This window comes from Vulpes vulpes, chromosome 10 (genome assembly GCF_048418805.1).
Source record: "Vulpes vulpes isolate BD-2025 chromosome 10, VulVul3, whole genome shotgun sequence".
Taxonomy (NCBI): Eukaryota; Metazoa; Chordata; class Mammalia; order Carnivora; family Canidae; genus Vulpes; species Vulpes vulpes.
The window spans coordinates 24,850,365-24,866,679 of record NC_132789.1 but is presented as its reverse complement, the minus strand read 5'-3'; the positions used below and the strand labels follow the sequence as shown (position 1 = coordinate 24,866,679).

Here is a 16,315-nt window from a genome sequence, read left to right as displayed (position 1 = left end):
ATGAAGGTAGACCAGGAACCAGGCCCTTAAAGGGTCTGAGCTGAATTTCAAGTGGAGAGGAGGGGGAGCTATATTCCTCGCAAGATAAACAGTGGGGTCAAAGGTTCCACGTAGAAAACCAAGAGGCCTCTTTGGAGAAGAGAGAAAATTCATGAGGTTTGGCACATGGGAAGAAGTACAGGAAATAAGTTTGGAAAGCTGGGTTCTATGGGATCAGGTGCTCCTGGTCCTCTAATTTGCCTTTTGAACAAAGCTAAGAAACCATTTTTCCCGTGACCATTTCATCCTGGAGAGCCCCAGGTACTCAGCCCCATAGAACTACCAGAGGAAGGCTTGGTTGGGGCCCCCATGACTGACTGCTGCTCCATGGCCAGGTTCCCAGCAGGCACTCACTGATTTACAGGGGGCCCAGGCCCCTAATGGGCTATGGGTGTGTCTCAGTCCAGCTTCTTCCTTCTGAGGGGTTAATTGAAATTTGAGGGAAGAGGAAGTCTGCCAAAGAACAGAGATGGGATGTATGCTGCCCAGGGTCTCAGAGCAAATTGAGAGGCTCACTCTCCAGCACCAGGCCACCTCTTGAGGTTTATATGTCAACTCCAAGCACATCACAACAATTACAATTACACCACAACCCCTTTCACATTTACCCCAGGAGGGGCCAGGCCTCATGCTGGGTTCCTGGTGTGAGCATTCACTCAGAGTTCTCAGAACAAGCCTATAAGGTAGATACCACAATTATTTCCCATTTTCAGATGAGGAACTGAAGCTCCAAGGGAGGGTGAGGGGAGGGTAAAATGACTTTCTCCTGAGAGACAGAGCTGAGATTCCTACTCAGAGTCATCCAATCAGAGCCCGCATACATCAGAGGAATGAAAACTTACTGCAGCAGAGAGGAATGATGACACATGCAGCCTTCCAGGCCTGTGGGCAGCCTTTTTAGTGGCTAAAGGGTTGAACAGGGCAAACGAAGCCCAAATAGTTCTCCTTGTAGACCCCAAAGGAGGCACCAGCCACTAACAAGCCAGGGTTTTAATTTGATTCATTTTTTCACCCCTAGGGGACTGTTCAAATATAAGCTCCCTGAGGGCAGGGAATTTGAGTCAGTTTTGTTCACAGGTGATTTCTAGCACTTACAAAATGTGCCATACAAGGAGCTCAAAAAACACATGCTGAATGAAGTGGAAGGTGAATGTTGGCGAGGCACAAGGTACGAGAGGAACTGGTAAAGACCATCACACAAAGCTTCTCAGTGGAGATCATTCCAGCTTCTGACAGTGACTTGGTGACAGGACCTTGAAAAGGCTCCCAGATGAGCAGCAGAGTGCCCACCATGATCTCATCAGAAATCATTCTGCCAAATAATAAATACACTAGTAAAGCCAAACTCACCCTGAATTATCATTTTATATAAGCCTGACATTTTAAAAAGATTTTATTTATTTATTTAAGAGAGAGATAGTCAGGGAGAGCAAGAGCAGGGGGGGAGAGGGAGAAGCAAGCTCCCCACTAAGCAGGGAGCCGAACAGGGAGTTTGATTCCAGAACCCTGGGTTCATGACCTAAGCCAAAGGCAGACACTTAACCAAATGAGCCACCCAGGTGTCCTTATAACCCTGGCTTCACTCAGAGCAGGAGTTTCTCCCATCCATTCAAATGCAGGTATTTATGGAGCATCATGTGTGTAAAGCCCTTTGCCACATCTCAGGATCTGAGAACTGGAAGGAATGCAGAGATCAGCCACCAGGTTGCAGGTAGGAAAGCTAAAGCCCAAAGAAAGGTTACATGGGGAGTAGGGAGTCCCAGGTCTGCTCATGGCTCTGCCCCCTCAGCTCTCACAGCCCTGCAGAGTTCCAAAGTCAGCAGCTGGACCAGGCTCTGTACTATCACACCCAGAGTAACACTTCTCAATTTCACAAGGGGCTGGACTGGGATATGTCCCCACCTACTCGTGTTATGGATCCTCAGGAATTAAATGACTTGGCCTGTCTCCCAGACCCCAGCCCACAAGGCTGTGCCTTCCAGCAGATCCTAATGGAGCGCACAAGTATCTGCTGACCCCTTGTGGTTACTGTGGGATCTGTCCAGGCTCAGCAGCCAGGGCTTCAGTGGCTCCTCAGGGACACTCTGGCCTCTCAAAGCGATTCCTACCACTACTATCCCATGAGCTCCTCCCTACGATCCCAGAAGGCAAGGAGAAACAGGATCCCCACTTCCACTTTACAAATGAGTGGCAGCGTCCTGCAATCCAGTCCCAAATCCACCATTAATTCCTTACCTGTCCTTGGCAAGCAAGTTTCCCACTCCCTGCCTCAGTTATACATCAGTAAAATAAGAGAAGTGACCTTGCACAAGGCAGCTCTAAGGTATTTTCAGCCCCACAAACTCTCAGAGTGAAGGGATGACTTGCCCAAGATTGCAGTGAATCCAGGTAGAAGCACTCCCAGTTAGCAGGTCACCCCACTTCCCCACACTGATCAGGAAAACTGAGAGGATCACAGCAAACAAGAAAACTAATTCCTCCATCTGTGTGTTCTGATTGTGTGCTGAAGGGCCATATGGACAGCTGAGTGGTTGGATGGATGGACTGATGGTTGGATGGATGGATAGACAGAGGAATGGATGGGTGAACTGATGGGATGGATATGTAAGAACTTTGTGTTCACTCTTGGCTGCAGCTGACTGCTCCCTGACAAGCTGTGGCTATGATTCTAGCGGCCTAGCCTGTGACAGCCTGTTCCACATTTACCTGCTGGGGTTTTGAAGCCACTGCTCCTGCCTGATAGCCTGCAGCAGGGCCCTGCCGTGAGGGGAACGAATCCTAATCCAACACTTCCTCCCTGCCCTGTCATTGACCTCTATGGAAGAAAGTCAGGGGCCAGGGCCACCAACAGGCCCAAAGCATAAGTATCCCTCACAAAGCAGTTTCTGCCACCAACAATGGCTAAAATTGAGTTTAGTGATCGCGATGAGGCCGAGGATCACCAGAGTGACTGAATGATTCGGAAAACGTGCCCTCTGCATCTCAAGCCTGGCTCAAAGCTACTGACTTTGAGCAAGTTCCTTAGCCTCTCTGTACCTTGGTTTTCTCACCTGTAAGATGGGCACAATACCGGACAACCATTGTGAGGACTGAATGAGGTAAGATATGAAGTGCCTTGCATTGTAACAGGTGCTCGGTAAATAGAATGTCCCTCTTTTTGTTCCAGGTCAAGGAGAAATTCTGGAGAGGGAAGGAAAACAGGGTCCACTGTGCCCCCACCAAGTTTTCTAAACTGGGAGGTTTTCCCAAGAATTCTAAAGTAGTAACATGCATGTGATGTTAGAGGAGGAGGGAATGAAATGTATTTTCAGCAAGAATTGAAAGTGTGCTCAAAAGAGAGTATCATTCATCTGTCTCCTGCCCTCAGCATAGTTCTTCAGACACAAAGGATATTCCACAGAGATTTTCTGGGGGTGAAACTGAGAACATCTTTTCACAGCTAATGGGCAGTAGAAGGGAATCCTGTGCCCTATTTCATCCCCCTCATCTAGATCTCCCTAAACAGCCTCTATCCTATATCCAGGTCTTCCTAGCCACCTGGTAGAAGGGACACTTGTGTTTTAGCCTAGCTGACATTATAACTGAGGCCCTTACAACATCACCTGTAAAATCACACTCCAGAAGGGCTCTAGGTCCCAGGCCCTCCACTTCCAACTAGAATAATAAAGATGGGGAACTTACTACATGTTGACTAGGAGATGGTCTGCAGAGTGAGATAGGCTTAGGGTGGCTTCTCTCACTTACCAGTTGCCCAACCTTAGGTGGGATTCTTAACTCTCTGAGCCTCAATTTCTCACCTATAAAATGAGGCTATTAAAATTACCTATTTTGTTGTTGGGAGGATCCAATGAATCATGTTTGGAAAGAGCTAAGCCTTGTGCCTGGCACGTGAGTGCTGAATACATGTTAATAAGGCAATAGTTTTGACTGTTGGAATAGGCTTGTGGGCAAGATTTCGTTTGAACTAAGAGTTCTGCATATGTGTATGTGTAGCCACCGAACTAAAGAATCTCAAAACTTTTCCTTAGCTTCAAGATTCTATTTCTCGAACAATACCTTCTCATCCAACAACCTCACCCCCATTCTTCCCTTGCTGATTTTTCTTCTCTTTCCCTCCCAACAATTAAGCGGCCTCTCCAGAATTCCATCACTTCTTGTTCCCTGCTTAAGTGTAACATCTCCTGGTTTTTGGGGGTTTTGTTTTTTATTTATTCATGAGAGACACACACAGAGAGAGGCAGAGCCATAGGCAGAGAGAGAAGCAGGCTCCCCATGGGAACTCGATCCAGGACCTCAGGATCATGACCTGAACCAAAGGCAGATGCTCAACCACTGAGCTACCCAGGTGCCCCTATCCCCTGGTTTTTAATGCAAAAATGGGAAGACTGAATCCACACAATCAGAGGTGAGTTAGTGATTTATAAAGTGACCCATTGGTTTGACATCTCACTGCCAGGGAACCCTCAGTCCATTGGGCCACAGCATGAAGATGCAAAGACTCTCAGCCAAGGCCAGCCATCCAGGGGAGAAGAGTGCATGTGGCAGGAGGCTAGACTGGAGTAAGGCTCAGGGAGACTACATTAAGTGAGATCCTGGAGGTGGGGAGAACCCCAGGGACAGTTTGGAGAAAGAGAGACTGGGGCTGCTCTGTGGGCCCTCTGAAGACTCCAGGGTCCCCAGAGCATTTCCCCTTTCCAGGCACATCAGCTGATGGCCAAGGAAAAATATTTGTTGAAAGGAAACAAACACAGCAAATATAGGAAAGACACCAAAGTGCTAGCAGTGGTTGATCTAACAGAAGAGGTTTTTGGTTGTATGATAAAGTGTAAATTCTAATCAGTTGTAATCAGGCAAAAAAACAGATAAGAGCTTGGGAACAGACTGTTTTGACTCTCCTTGAAAAGTAGCATGCCCCAGTTCTCAAAAGAAAACCATAAAGGAAGAAAAGAAAAACATCATGAACATCTCCCTCCTTTTGCCACCCAGCCCACTGGGCTGGAGGCTCCCAGATATTCAGTTGTTTTTTTTTTTTTTTTAAGATTTTATTTATTCATGAGAGACACAGGCAGAGGGAGAAGCAGGCTCCATGCGGGGAGCTCGACGTGGGACTCGATCCCAGGTCTCTAGGATCAGGCCCTGGGCCAAAGGCGGCACTAAACCACTGAGCCACCCAGGCTGCCCAGCCACCTGGGCTGCCCCAGATATTCAGTTTAAAGGAAGGCCTGCTGCCAGGCAGCAAGCCTGGAGAGGGGCGTGATGAGGATGAGTATGGATGAGGAGGACTTCCTAAGGAAGTCTTCCAAAAGCCACGAGAGGACTGATGTCCTTACCTAGCAGGTGTTGTGATGTAGAATGACCACTCCATGGCAGTCAGGACACCTGCTTCTAGTTCTCTACCATTAACTTGCTGCAGGACCCTTGGCAAATCAAGTCACCTCTCTAGGCCTCAGTTTTCTCATCTGTAAAATGAGGGATGTGGTCAACTTAGTATATATATATATTTATATTTATATTTATATTTATATTTATATTTTATATATTTTATATATTAATATATTTAATATATATATATTTATACTAGGTCCTTGCTCTGTGCACTGTGCTAAAGCTATAATACAAAGAGGAATAGTCATTTATTCAGAAAACATTGAGTGACTATTCCATTTACTAGGCATTGTGGTTATAGATGAGTAAGCATCCCTGCCATTAAGACATTCACAATCTGGCTAGGGAGACAGTGAGCAAACAAGAAATGGCCAACCACACACTTGGTGCAGACAGAGGTGTGGGCACAGGAAGGCATGGCCTTTTTTACTGGGGCCAGATTGGGAGAAGTGTCACAGAAGAGGCCTGGACTGAGTCTTGGAGGATCCTTGGTCCCTGCTCTCAAAGACCATACCATCTAAGCAGGGATTAGGACAAATGCCCAATTAGCTACCACACAAGGCAGAATTAAGCCACTTGGGTAATTAAAGTTCAGAGGGGAGCGGAAACCTATGTGACAAAGGTAGGGGTAGTGGGGAGAGGCGGGGGCAGAGAGGGGAAAGGCAGAAGGCAGGCAGGAGGCAGAAGGTCAGAAAAGCTTTGCAGAGAATGGCATTGAGATAAGCTTTGAAGGATGAAGTTTCCTGAGAGCCCTGGGGGGTGCTGAAAGGGTCTTCTGAATGAGGGGCCTGCGCATGTAAAGGTACAATGTAGGGATTGTCAGGGTATAGCTGGGACAGCAGGCAGGCCAGAAGCCATCAGGGAGGCCCCCTCATGATAAGAGCTATTGGCAGTGATGGGCACTGGGTGAAGCACTCCACAACCTCACACCGGTTCTTGGAGGCAGGTTCCCTCGCTACCACCCCATTCTTTCAGATAAGGGAACAGGGGCTCAGAGACGTTACAAAGTCACATAGCTCAGAGGTGGCAGGTATAGCACTTAACCTAGGTCTGTCCGATGTCTCACCTTGACCCCCTTACCACTAGTCAGTGGCACTACTGAATCCTTCCCATCTAAGCTACCACTCACTGTCCCTGGACACTTGGCCTAGCATTCCACTTCAGACATGTGGGTAGCAAAGGTCCATCTTTGCCTTAACCATGGAAGCCGGCTTGGTTCAGCCTCCTCCCAATCAGGCAGCTATGGGACCGTCAGGAACACATCCACCAGAACAGATAGGATGGGGCAGGGCAAGGAATATTACAGTGGCTGAAGGGTTTTGTGCTCCACTATCCGCTGGTCTCAGTTTATTGTTGTTCTATGATGGTGTTGGCTGCCTAGTGTCTACCTCTCTTCCTCCTGTACCCTGGTGTCCTTGTGGCCCAGGGGCAGATCATTCTGCCTTGATTAGGGTGGCTGGCTTCTCCTGCTAGAATGGAGTTTGAACTAGAGCTTGCACACTCGGATGCTATCCAGGTACTGCTGGATGTTCATGGATTCCCTTCTCCAGCGGCCCAGCTTCCTGAGCTGGTCTGTCATGAACTTTTTCTTCAGGTGGTCATAGAAGTGGCTTATCTTTCTCTTGGTCCTTTCTGAAGCTCTTATCTAAAAAAACAGAGCTGTTGTTAGGATGAAGAAGCTACTTCACAGAAAACAAGACATCTGTGCTGCTGGGGATATGTGGGGGAAGGAGGTGGGAAATGTGCTAGCTGGGCTCAATAGTTCATAAATATATGGACTCATAGTGAGCCTCAGTTTCCCTGTTTGGAAAACATGGCCATTGAGCTACATAACCCCTATGGTACCTCTGACAGTCCGCAGCTGGAAGCCTGACTTTAACCTCAACATCTCTATTTGAAAACAAGCCAAAAAGAGATGTGGGGTGGGGAGGGTGGAGAAAAGTTTCATCATGTTCTTCCTCCTCCTTAATCCTATCACCCTGCCCCGATTACTCACTTAGTCCTTCCCAAAGATTGTCTCTGACATCCCCTACATCACACTGACCTCTGCTTGTTTTGTCTAGCATATCATTTCTGTCCTGTCCCCAATGAGACTGGAAGCTCTAGGAATGCATATCCTTTATCTTACTTGCTCATTTGCCTATTCCCATGAGCTCGCTCTGAAGCAGACACTAACAAAAATCAACCACAGATCTTCATAGCGACTTCAACATAGTCAGGAAGGCCGGGCACGTGCCTAAATATTTCTAAGTGAGGCAGGGAGTGACACATCCCTAAAAGAAGTACAGAGTTCAAAGAAGAGAGATATCAAGAAAAGCCTCACGGAGGGTTGACATATAAATTGGGATTGGGTTTTGAAGGATGGGGAAGTGTTGGGCATGTGAAAACAGAACCAGGTGGGAGATGATCCTGGGAGCCAACACTTTTCACAAACTCCCCTGGGCATTCTAAGCACTGACACTGTCTCAAAACCCAGCACAATGTAAGCAAAGGAGAGCTCCATAAAGGCCAGTCAGTGTTGCCATGATTATTTGACAAAGGGAACAAGGGATGAACCAAAAACCTAATGGGTTTTGGGAACAAGGATGAAGAAGGAGGGTGGGTGTGTTCTTAGAGTGTGCTCAGATGATTCCCAAGATACAAAATCTTAGCTGTTCTTGTCAAGGTCCTGAGAAATCAGTGCCTCTTTTTTGAGCACTTTTTGGAGAGGGGGGGCAGAAACACTGCCATACTGTCCCTCAAGCCTCAAATCCAAGAGCTTCTACAAGCTGGGCCCTTAGCAAGTCACCAGGTCTACAAATAAGGAGAAGAAAGTCTCATCCTTAAGGGAAAATGTCAGTCAGACCCAGGTTTACAACTCTAGAATGATGTACTGTATGACCTTAGTGAGGTTACTCCATCTCTCTGAGTCTGTTTCCTGAACTATTAAGTGGGTTAATAATACAAAATGGATGTTGAATACCTAAAACATGTAAGGGCTCAATACAGCTTTAAAAGGAGAACTTCCGGGGTGCTCAGTTGAGTGTCAGTGGTTGAATGCCTCCCTTTGACTCAGTGGGTGAGTGTCTCCCTTTGGCTAGGTTGTGATCCCGGAGTCCTGGGATTGAGTCCTGCATCAGGCTCCAACCAGGGAGCCTGCTTCTCCCTCTGCCTATGTCTTTGCTTCTCTCTGTGTGTCTCGCATGAATAGATAAGTAAAATCTTGGGACGCCTGGGTGGCTCAGCGGTTGAGCACCTGCCTTCGGCCCAGGGCGTGATCCTGGAGTCCCGGGATCGAGTCCCGCATTGGGCTCCCTGCATGGATCCTGCTTCTTCACTGCCTCTCTCTCTCTGTCTCTCATAAATAAATGAAATCTTAAAATAAAATAAAATAAAATAAAATAAAATAAAATCTTTAGAAAAAAATAAAAGGAGAACTTCTGGATTGCTGGAGGGTGGCACAGACCTCTGGTACATAAAAAGCACCTCAGGAGAGTTTCCAGTTACAGCACGTTACAGATCCTCTCCCCACTTGCCGGAAGTATAACGTCCCCTCTCCCGCTGGTCATAGAAATTGGCCCCCAATCCATCCTAGGCCATTTAAAATAGCACATTCCACCTGACCACACTGACTAGGACAAGGATGGGCCAATGACACACCCTGGGCCAGCTGGAGTTTCTCCAAGATTTGTCTAATGTGAGCAACAGTGGAAGCACTCCATTTCCTTTCTAGGCTATGGGCCAAGGTTTCCCGTGGCCATGCTTAGCAGGGACAGCCGGCCTGATGATGACGCCAACATGCACAAAGACACAGAAAAGAGATGAAGAGGGAAAGTGGAGGACTCATCCAATGGTGCTGGAGCTCCTGGCTCCTCTCATCCGAAACATTGGGGACCTTGCCCTACCCATCCTTGATTATATAAACACATCATTCTCTATTTTACTTCTACTACAAGATCAGTTTGAGTCACCTGCAACTGAGGATCCAAATAGATCCTATTTTACCAATGAGAAAAGAGAGTCCTGGAGGAAATGTTTATTCCCTGAGGTCACACAAAGCTGGCTTGTCCATTGCCAAGCCCACCCTCTTTCCACTACACCATGCCACTGAAGTTTAGCAAAGGGAGAAAAACCCAGATCCCTGCTCTTCTTTTGGTCTCTTTGGCCTTTAAGAGGATTTGGCACCATCTCTTAAGCCTCTTCTACTCTTAATACTAGAGTCTGATAGGCCCATCCAGATTGGCCCTGGAACATGGAGGGAAGTCAAGAATCAAGAAGGGGGTAGAAAAAAAAAAAAAGAAGGGGGTAGTAGCCACTCTGGGCTGCTTGCTCCACTTGAAAAAATGAGTACATTCTCACAGTCCATTGTGTGCCCTAGCCTCTTCCTCATGCCCAACACAGTGCCTATCCCATGCAGCCCCTGATGATGCATTTAATGAATTAATTAATTGGGTCTGTGCAGTGACAACATTGTTTTCCCTCCCCTTCTTCTGCGGGCTTTTGGGTAAGCAGGTCCAACCCTACTTGTCCATAAGCAAAAAGGGGAAGAGCCTCAGCTCTCCCCTATAACATAGAGGGAATCCCTGAGAGAAAAAACAAACCAAAGGGTGTTGATGCCACTTTAAACTCCAAGACCCAAGACTTCTTTTTATAGGAGATGGTAGGAATCCATGTCCCTAGAGAAATAATATGATTGAGGAGGAAAATAATGCTACAAGAGCCAAGAAATATGGAATCCTTCTCCCTGGTTCCCTTGGCCCAGGGGAATAGCTGTGACATCTGGGGCAAATCAGTTACCTCGAATCTCAGTTGCCTCCCCTGTAAAATGGGGCTTGCTTTAGAGCAGATTGATGGCTCCCAATCACCCCTAAGATCTGTGATTCCGCACCACTTCCTGCTCAGACTACTGGGGAGAGTGAACTGAACATGGGTCAAGCCACGAACACCCTCTAATGCAGAAGCTTTTGATGACTTTACCTCCCTCTCATCGGTTCGTCGTCGTGCATTGAGGTTGTCACGAATAATCACCCGAGATAAGTTGCTCTTCGGTAAAAATTTTTTCACCGCTGCTTCACTGGAATTCATTAAGCTGGAAGCGGGAGGGAAAAGTAGCATGGGGTAAGATGGCTGGGGCCAGGGCTAGGACAGGCACTGATTTGATAGGGTCCTAGGGGAGTGACTGAGGCTTTCCCAGGATTCTTAGGAGAGGCACAGCTCTCATAGTTGTTTGAGGAGCAAGGGAGTAGGCCTAGGCTTCCTCTTGCAGAAAATGTGCACTAAAAGGGGTATTTTCGGGCAGCCCAGGTGGCTCAGTGGTTTAGCACCTGCCTTCGGCCCAGGGCATGATCCTGGAGGCCCAGGATCGAGTCCCGCATCAGGCTCCCTGTGTGGAGCCTGCTTCTCCCTCTGCCTGTGTGTGTGTGTCTCTCTCTGTGTGTCTCTCATGAATAAATAAATAACATATTTTTTAAAAAGGGGTATTTTCTGGATACTGAGAGGAAAAGTCATCCTGAGAAGGATGTAGAAAGTCCCACAGCCGTCCATAAGAAAAGTGTGAACAGGACTCAGAACTGCCCTCAGAAGCAGCCATCTTTAAGGAGAAAGAGTAGGGTGAGATGAGAGGTTGGGATCTTAGAGAGGAACAAAAGTTGTATGGTAGGGTTCAGAAAGATGATTTTGAGGGGGGTGAAGTGGGGAGCACTTGCTCCAGAGCCTAGGTCTAAGAAAGATTGGCAGGGGGAGGGATCAAAGGAAGCAGGGAAAAAGAGAAGATTACAGGTTAGGCTGGTTAATAGAGGGATTCTAAGGGAAGAGGGTTTGGAAAAGTCTGGAATAGGGAGGGAAGCTGTGTAGGAAAAGGATTGAGGAGACTTCCTAAGAGATAGAAGATGCAATGGGAGGGTTTGGGTGGCGGGGTACAGAACGGAGCCAGGTGATCCAGGCGAAACTCCAGATAAAAATCTGGCCAAAATGAAGAATTGGTCAAAAATGGATAATGCCAGATTTTTGCTTTTTGATAATTTAGTTACAGCATGAAATGGTTTTGCAAATGTGTACCTTTAAATGTTTTTGCCCATTTCAAAATAACTGTTCATACTTTTTCCTAAAATTTATAAACTGTACAATAGGAAGCAATAGAATAGATTTTAATTAGGTCATAGAATAAAATACTATGCACTCATGAATAAAATAGATATCCACAGGGTACTAGGTGGAAGGGGGGGTGCTAGGTAACACAATAGTAAAATTTCTTGCGACAAATTTTTCCCCCAAAAGATGTATCACCATGTTGTAGTAAATATATATGAATGGTTCTGAAAGAATATACACCAAAATGTTAACAGTGATTGTCTGTGGCCATTCATTTTGCTTGCTTGTCCTGTCTGATTTTCCTATAAAAGCGTATACTACTTTGACAGGACCAAAAGGACAATTTTTAAAGATTAAAACATTTTGAAGGACTAAAAATTTTTTTCTAATTAATTTTCTGCCAATTTGGAATTACATTTTTACACTTATGGACTAGTTTAAACAAATGTCCCCAGTCTCCCATGTACATCTTTCTGACAACAAAGGCATGAAAATACAAAGGCCCGCATACAAAAAAGCAGCTCACATACAAACGTCTCCCTTGTATACTGTAAATATTTAAAGACACATAAAACACTCAGAACCTACTCATTTGGGTGAACCAAATTTACCAACACTTCTTGGAAAAGTTTTAAAGGGTTGGGGGCAGTGATTGTAAATACCTCCTTTCAAGTAATAAATGGTCATTTTGAACCACAGTGCTTTCCAACTGCAAGGCCTCTGTGGGAGGAGGCTTCCAGGGTTGTGGGATGGAAGGGAGGGAGGGGAAGTTGGGGTCTGTGGGCACTCGGGCTGAATTGAGGGGCACTGCCAGGGCTTCTGGGGCTGCGGAGAGGGGTGTCAGGCTTGAGGGGCCTTGGGCCTCGCTAGGCTCTAAGGTGAGTTAGAGGGTGACCCAAAGGGCGCTGGGGACCCCGGGGCTCTGCTGCGATGTCGAGCCTGGAAGACTAACAGGCCGAGGGGATTCGTGGGCATGCGGGTGGGAGATGGCAATTCTCCCCGGGAGTCCGGGCTGAGAGTTTGGGCTCCCAGGCTCCCGGAGTGCGAGCGGTTGGACTGGGAAGGACCGGGGGCTCGCATCTGTGAGAAATCCAGGCTCTCTCGGGGTTTAAGAAAGTGCCAGGCTCCGAAGGGCTCGGGGCTCGGGGCGAGCCAGGGCCGAGGTCCCCAGGGCCGCTGGAGGAGCGGGGGCGGGGGGGCGGGGGGTCGAAGAGAGCTGGGGGCCGAGGAGAGCCCCGGGCACCCGGGCCGCACCTGAAGAGCACCGGCCGCTGCACGGTCCGCGGCCGCAGGAAGCAGATCTGCGGGTGGGCCCCTATTTTGATTTCGGGTTGGCTGCTGAACCTAACGTGCCGGGAGGCCGAGGCCGGGTTGGTGTCGGAGCTGGTGGTCGCCTGGGCGGCAGCCGAATAACCGGACGGCGAGCCCAGGTTCCATGTGACCGAGGGCCTGGACTGCTGGGCAGCCGAGTCCGAGTCTACCATGCTCGAGAACGACTCCGGAACGAGAGTCGGCGGGCGCCGGCGCGGACGCAGAGTGAATCTCAGGTCAGACGCGGGGAGCTGAGCTCGGCGCGTTGCCCGGGAGACGCGTGACGGAAGGTTGCGGGTGGGGGGGGGGGCGGGGGCGGGACGTGTGCGCGAAGTCTAGGAGGCTGCGGACGCGGCAAGGATTGTCCCTCGGCGGCCGCCGTGGTGCAGCCGGGCGCGTTGCCGTGGAGACGGGCTGCGCGAGACAGCGAGCAGCGGCGCGCTGAGCTGACACTACCTCTCCGCTAGGACTCCTGCGGCCCCCGCGTGATCGCGGGGCGGGTAACCGAGTAAGGGCGGCGGGGGGGGGCGGCTCCAGGGAGCTGAGACGAGGCCGGGCTTTCTCTGAGGACCCGGCACTACCGATTCCTCCCCGCGAGGAGGGACTGTTGCTATGGAAACCAGAGCGCGGGGTAGCCAGGGATGGTGGCGCCCGGATGGTGACAGATCTTCCCTCACCCGGAGACCCTCAGCCGAGGCTTCCGGCGCGGTTGCTTCCTGAACGAACGGGAGAGAGGTAAGACTGGGGGGTCTTGACGCCCAACAGACGAGCGCAGGCCAACGTCAGCTGCGCAGGAAACCTGGGCGGCTCACCCCTGGCTGTGGCTCTTTGCTCTTGTCAACCCGCGGGCTTCGTTGCACGCTTATAAGCCAATATTAATGAACGCCCGCGGTGCTTGCCGACTTTTCCCACCCATAATGAGACCAGAAGACCAGCTTTCGGACCGTGCTTTGTGACCCTAGACAGGCCCTTTTCTCTCCTCTACTTCACTTTCCCGTGTGTGAAACGAAGATATTAGTTACAGACACCGGCCTATTATGTTTGTTTGAAAACAGAACCAGATGAAGGACGCCAGAGGCTTTATAGGCTATAAAACGGTGAAACTAGTCACCACCACCCTCCCCACCCCCCACGCTATATGTTCTTCAAATCTTTGTGTCATTTCTTGAGGCGATCTTTGCAACTCCCTGGCCCCAAGCCTGAAATAAATCCCTTTATTCTTCCCTCCCATAAAGCTTTACGTTTCAACGCCCCTAACAGCAGTAAGAATAGTTACCATTACAAAAAAAAAAAAAAAGAAAGAAAGTAAAAAGAATAGTTACCATTTATAGAGGACTTACTCTGTGTCAGGCCCTTTAGTTTACCTGGGTTACCTCATTTCATCCTCAGAAGGTCTTATAAGACAGGCACTATTATTCTTATTTTCCAGCTCTGTTGTGCCTATAATTGCCTATTTATTTGTTTTTATTTTTTTTTAATTTTTATTTATTTATGATAGGCACAGAGAGATAGAGAGAGAGGCAGAGACACAGGCAGAGGGAGAAGCAGGCTCCATGCACCGGGAGCCCGACGTGGGATTCGATCCCGGGTCTCCAGGATCGCGCCCTGAGCCAAAGGCAGGCGCCAAACCGCTGCGCCACCCAGGGATCCCTATTTATTTGTTTTTAAATATTTATTTATTTATGAGAGTCACAGAGAGAGAGAGAGAGAGAGAGGCAGAGACACAGGCAGAGGGAGAAGCAGGCTCCATGCAGGGAGCCCGACGTGGGACTCGATCCCTGGGTTGAAGGCTTTGCCACCCCGGCTGCCCTACAATTGCCTTTTTTTTTTTTTATATAATTTTTTATTTATTTATGATAGTCACAGAGAGAGAGAGAGAGAGGCAGAGACACAGGCGGAGGGAGAAGCAGGCTCCATGCACCGGGAGCCTGATGTGGGATTCGATCCCGGGTCTCCAGGATCGCGCCCTGGGCCAAAGGCAGGCGCCAAACCGCTGCGCCACCCAGGGATCCCCAATTGCCTATTTAATATCTGCCTCTCCCACTAGACTTTGAGCTCTGTGAAAGAAGGGGCCATGACTGTCTACATTTCAATATCCCCAGCCCCTAATACAGAGCCTGAAAAATATTTCTTAACTAGCATGAAAATGTCTCTCTTCCCATTGCTACCCTTACCTTCAAGAGAAATGTCTTCTTTGCTAACTTTTTGTCACTGGGATGGATAGCAATTTCCTCTATTTCTGTTTCCTACTGGGCACTAATTTTGGGGACCCGCAGTGCACTTTTCTCTGGGCTTTCGCGTGATAAGAATCCGTTTTGGGTGATAAGAATCCATTTTGCGTGATGAACATCCCTTAGCATTTAGGCTTTCAACTGAGTTTTTGGGGGGCTTTTTCTCTGCCCCACATGACCCTTAGAACAAACAACCCCATCTGGCCTTCCTGGGGTGAGCCTGTTGTATTTGACTTTAGGGCATTGGCCGATAGGATTTCCTATGTAGCCTTTGGCCTTGCTTTCCAGCAGCTTAGGAACCACCCTCACCTCCACCAAGCCCTTTCCCCAACCCCAAATTTCAGATGAACAAAGACAGAGAACTCATCCTTTCCAGATCTCTCAGAAGGCAGAGTTATGGCTGTTGAAGTCATTCCTCATTCAATAGATATGTATCAAGCAACTACTTGTAAGGACACAGAACTTAGCATTGGTGATGCAGTAGGAGTAAAGATAGTTATAGCGAATCCCAATAGAACTCACAGATGAATCAAGACAAAAAAAACACATCTTCAGGAAGTAGTAGGAAGAAGAGCATATAAGGCTTAGAAGGCCTGGAGGAGCAGGGACTTGATTAAACATAGGGGAGGGGTATGGTTCCAGGAGGTTTCCCTCAGGAAGTGACCCTTGGCTAAGATCCCAAGTCCTCTGCTGAATGGAACAGATCATGATGTGATAGGCTGGTAGGGAAACAGGGTTCTAGGCCAAGAGAGCAGCAAAGATGAAGGCCCTGGACCAGGGAGGACCAGGTGTCCATGTGGCACTGTACATGGCTCAGCCTAGCTGAGGTCCTTCAGGACGTAGGAAAAGCTAATAGAAGGGATAGAGATGGGCAGGAGCCAGACCACAAATGGCCTTGACAGCTAAGCTAAGGGGCTCCATCTCATCCTGACAGTGGGCAGCCAGTGAAATATATATATATATATATTTTTTTTTTTTTAAGATTTATTTTTTTTTAATTCTTTTTTTTTCTAATTTTTATTTATTTATGATAGTCACAGAGAGAGAGAGAGAGAGGCAGAGACACAGGCAGAGGGAGAAGCAGGCTCCATGCATCGGGAGCCCGACGTGGGACTCGATCCCGGGTCTCCAGGATCGCGCCCTGGGCCAAAGGCAGGCGCTAAACCGCTGCACCACCCAGGGATCCCAAAGATTTATTTATTTATTCATTCAGAGAGAGTGAAGAGAGAGGCAGAGACACAGGCAGAGGGAGAAGCAAGCAGGCTCCATGCAGGAAGCCC

The 16,315-nt window shown here is 48.4% G+C and overlaps 3 protein-coding genes across 10 annotated transcripts in view; 1 reads left to right on the top strand and 2 right to left on the bottom strand.

The window, feature by feature from the left end:
- Positions 1-13,089, bottom strand: part of OSBP2 (oxysterol binding protein 2) — a 193,526-nt gene extending 180,437 nt beyond the window's left edge. The window contains exons 1-2 of the mRNA XM_072723163.1: positions 12,748-13,089; positions 10,381-10,492 (exon numbers count right to left, since the gene is read on the bottom strand). Coding sequence (XP_072579264.1) covers positions 10,381-10,409 — 29 coding nt within the window. The 5' untranslated portion in view covers positions 10,410-10,492; positions 12,748-13,089. The remainder of the gene's footprint in view (positions 1-10,380; positions 10,493-12,747) is intronic.
- Positions 6,786-12,977, bottom strand: C10H5orf52 (chromosome 10 C5orf52 homolog). The gene is made up of 3 exons (XM_025985908.2): positions 12,748-12,977; positions 10,381-10,492; positions 6,786-7,069 (listed from the first exon to the last, which is right to left on the bottom strand). Exons 1-3 carry the CDS (start codon positions 12,975-12,977, stop codon positions 6,911-6,913), a joined length of 501 nt encoding a protein of 166 aa, XP_025841693.1. The 3' UTR covers positions 6,786-6,910.
- Positions 13,027-16,315, top strand: part of DUSP18 (dual specificity phosphatase 18) — a 21,079-nt gene continuing 17,790 nt past the window's right edge. For 2 of the 8 annotated variants that reach the window (XR_003233168.2, XR_011994691.1), the window contains exon 1: positions 13,230-13,539. The gene's annotated coding sequence lies outside the window, so the exon portion shown is untranslated. Of the gene's footprint in view, positions 13,540-16,315 lie in introns of all 8 variants that reach the window. The other 6 variants (XM_025986027.2, XR_011994690.1, XR_003233169.2 and 3 more) reach the window with 6 other exon arrangements.

Coding starts and splice junctions, on each gene's coding strand:
- C10H5orf52 (XM_025985908.2), bottom strand. CDS start 12,977: ATGGTAGACTCGGACTCGGCTGCCCAGCAGTCCAGGCCCTCGGTCACA. Junction 10,493..12,747: donor CAGCGGCCGGTGCTCTTCAG/GTGCGGCCCGGG, acceptor TCCCGCTTCCAG/CTTAATGAATTCCAGTGAAG. Junction 7,070..10,380: donor GACGAACCGATGAGAGGGAG/GTAAAGTCATCA, acceptor CTGTTTTTTTAG/ATAAGAGCTTCAGAAAGGAC.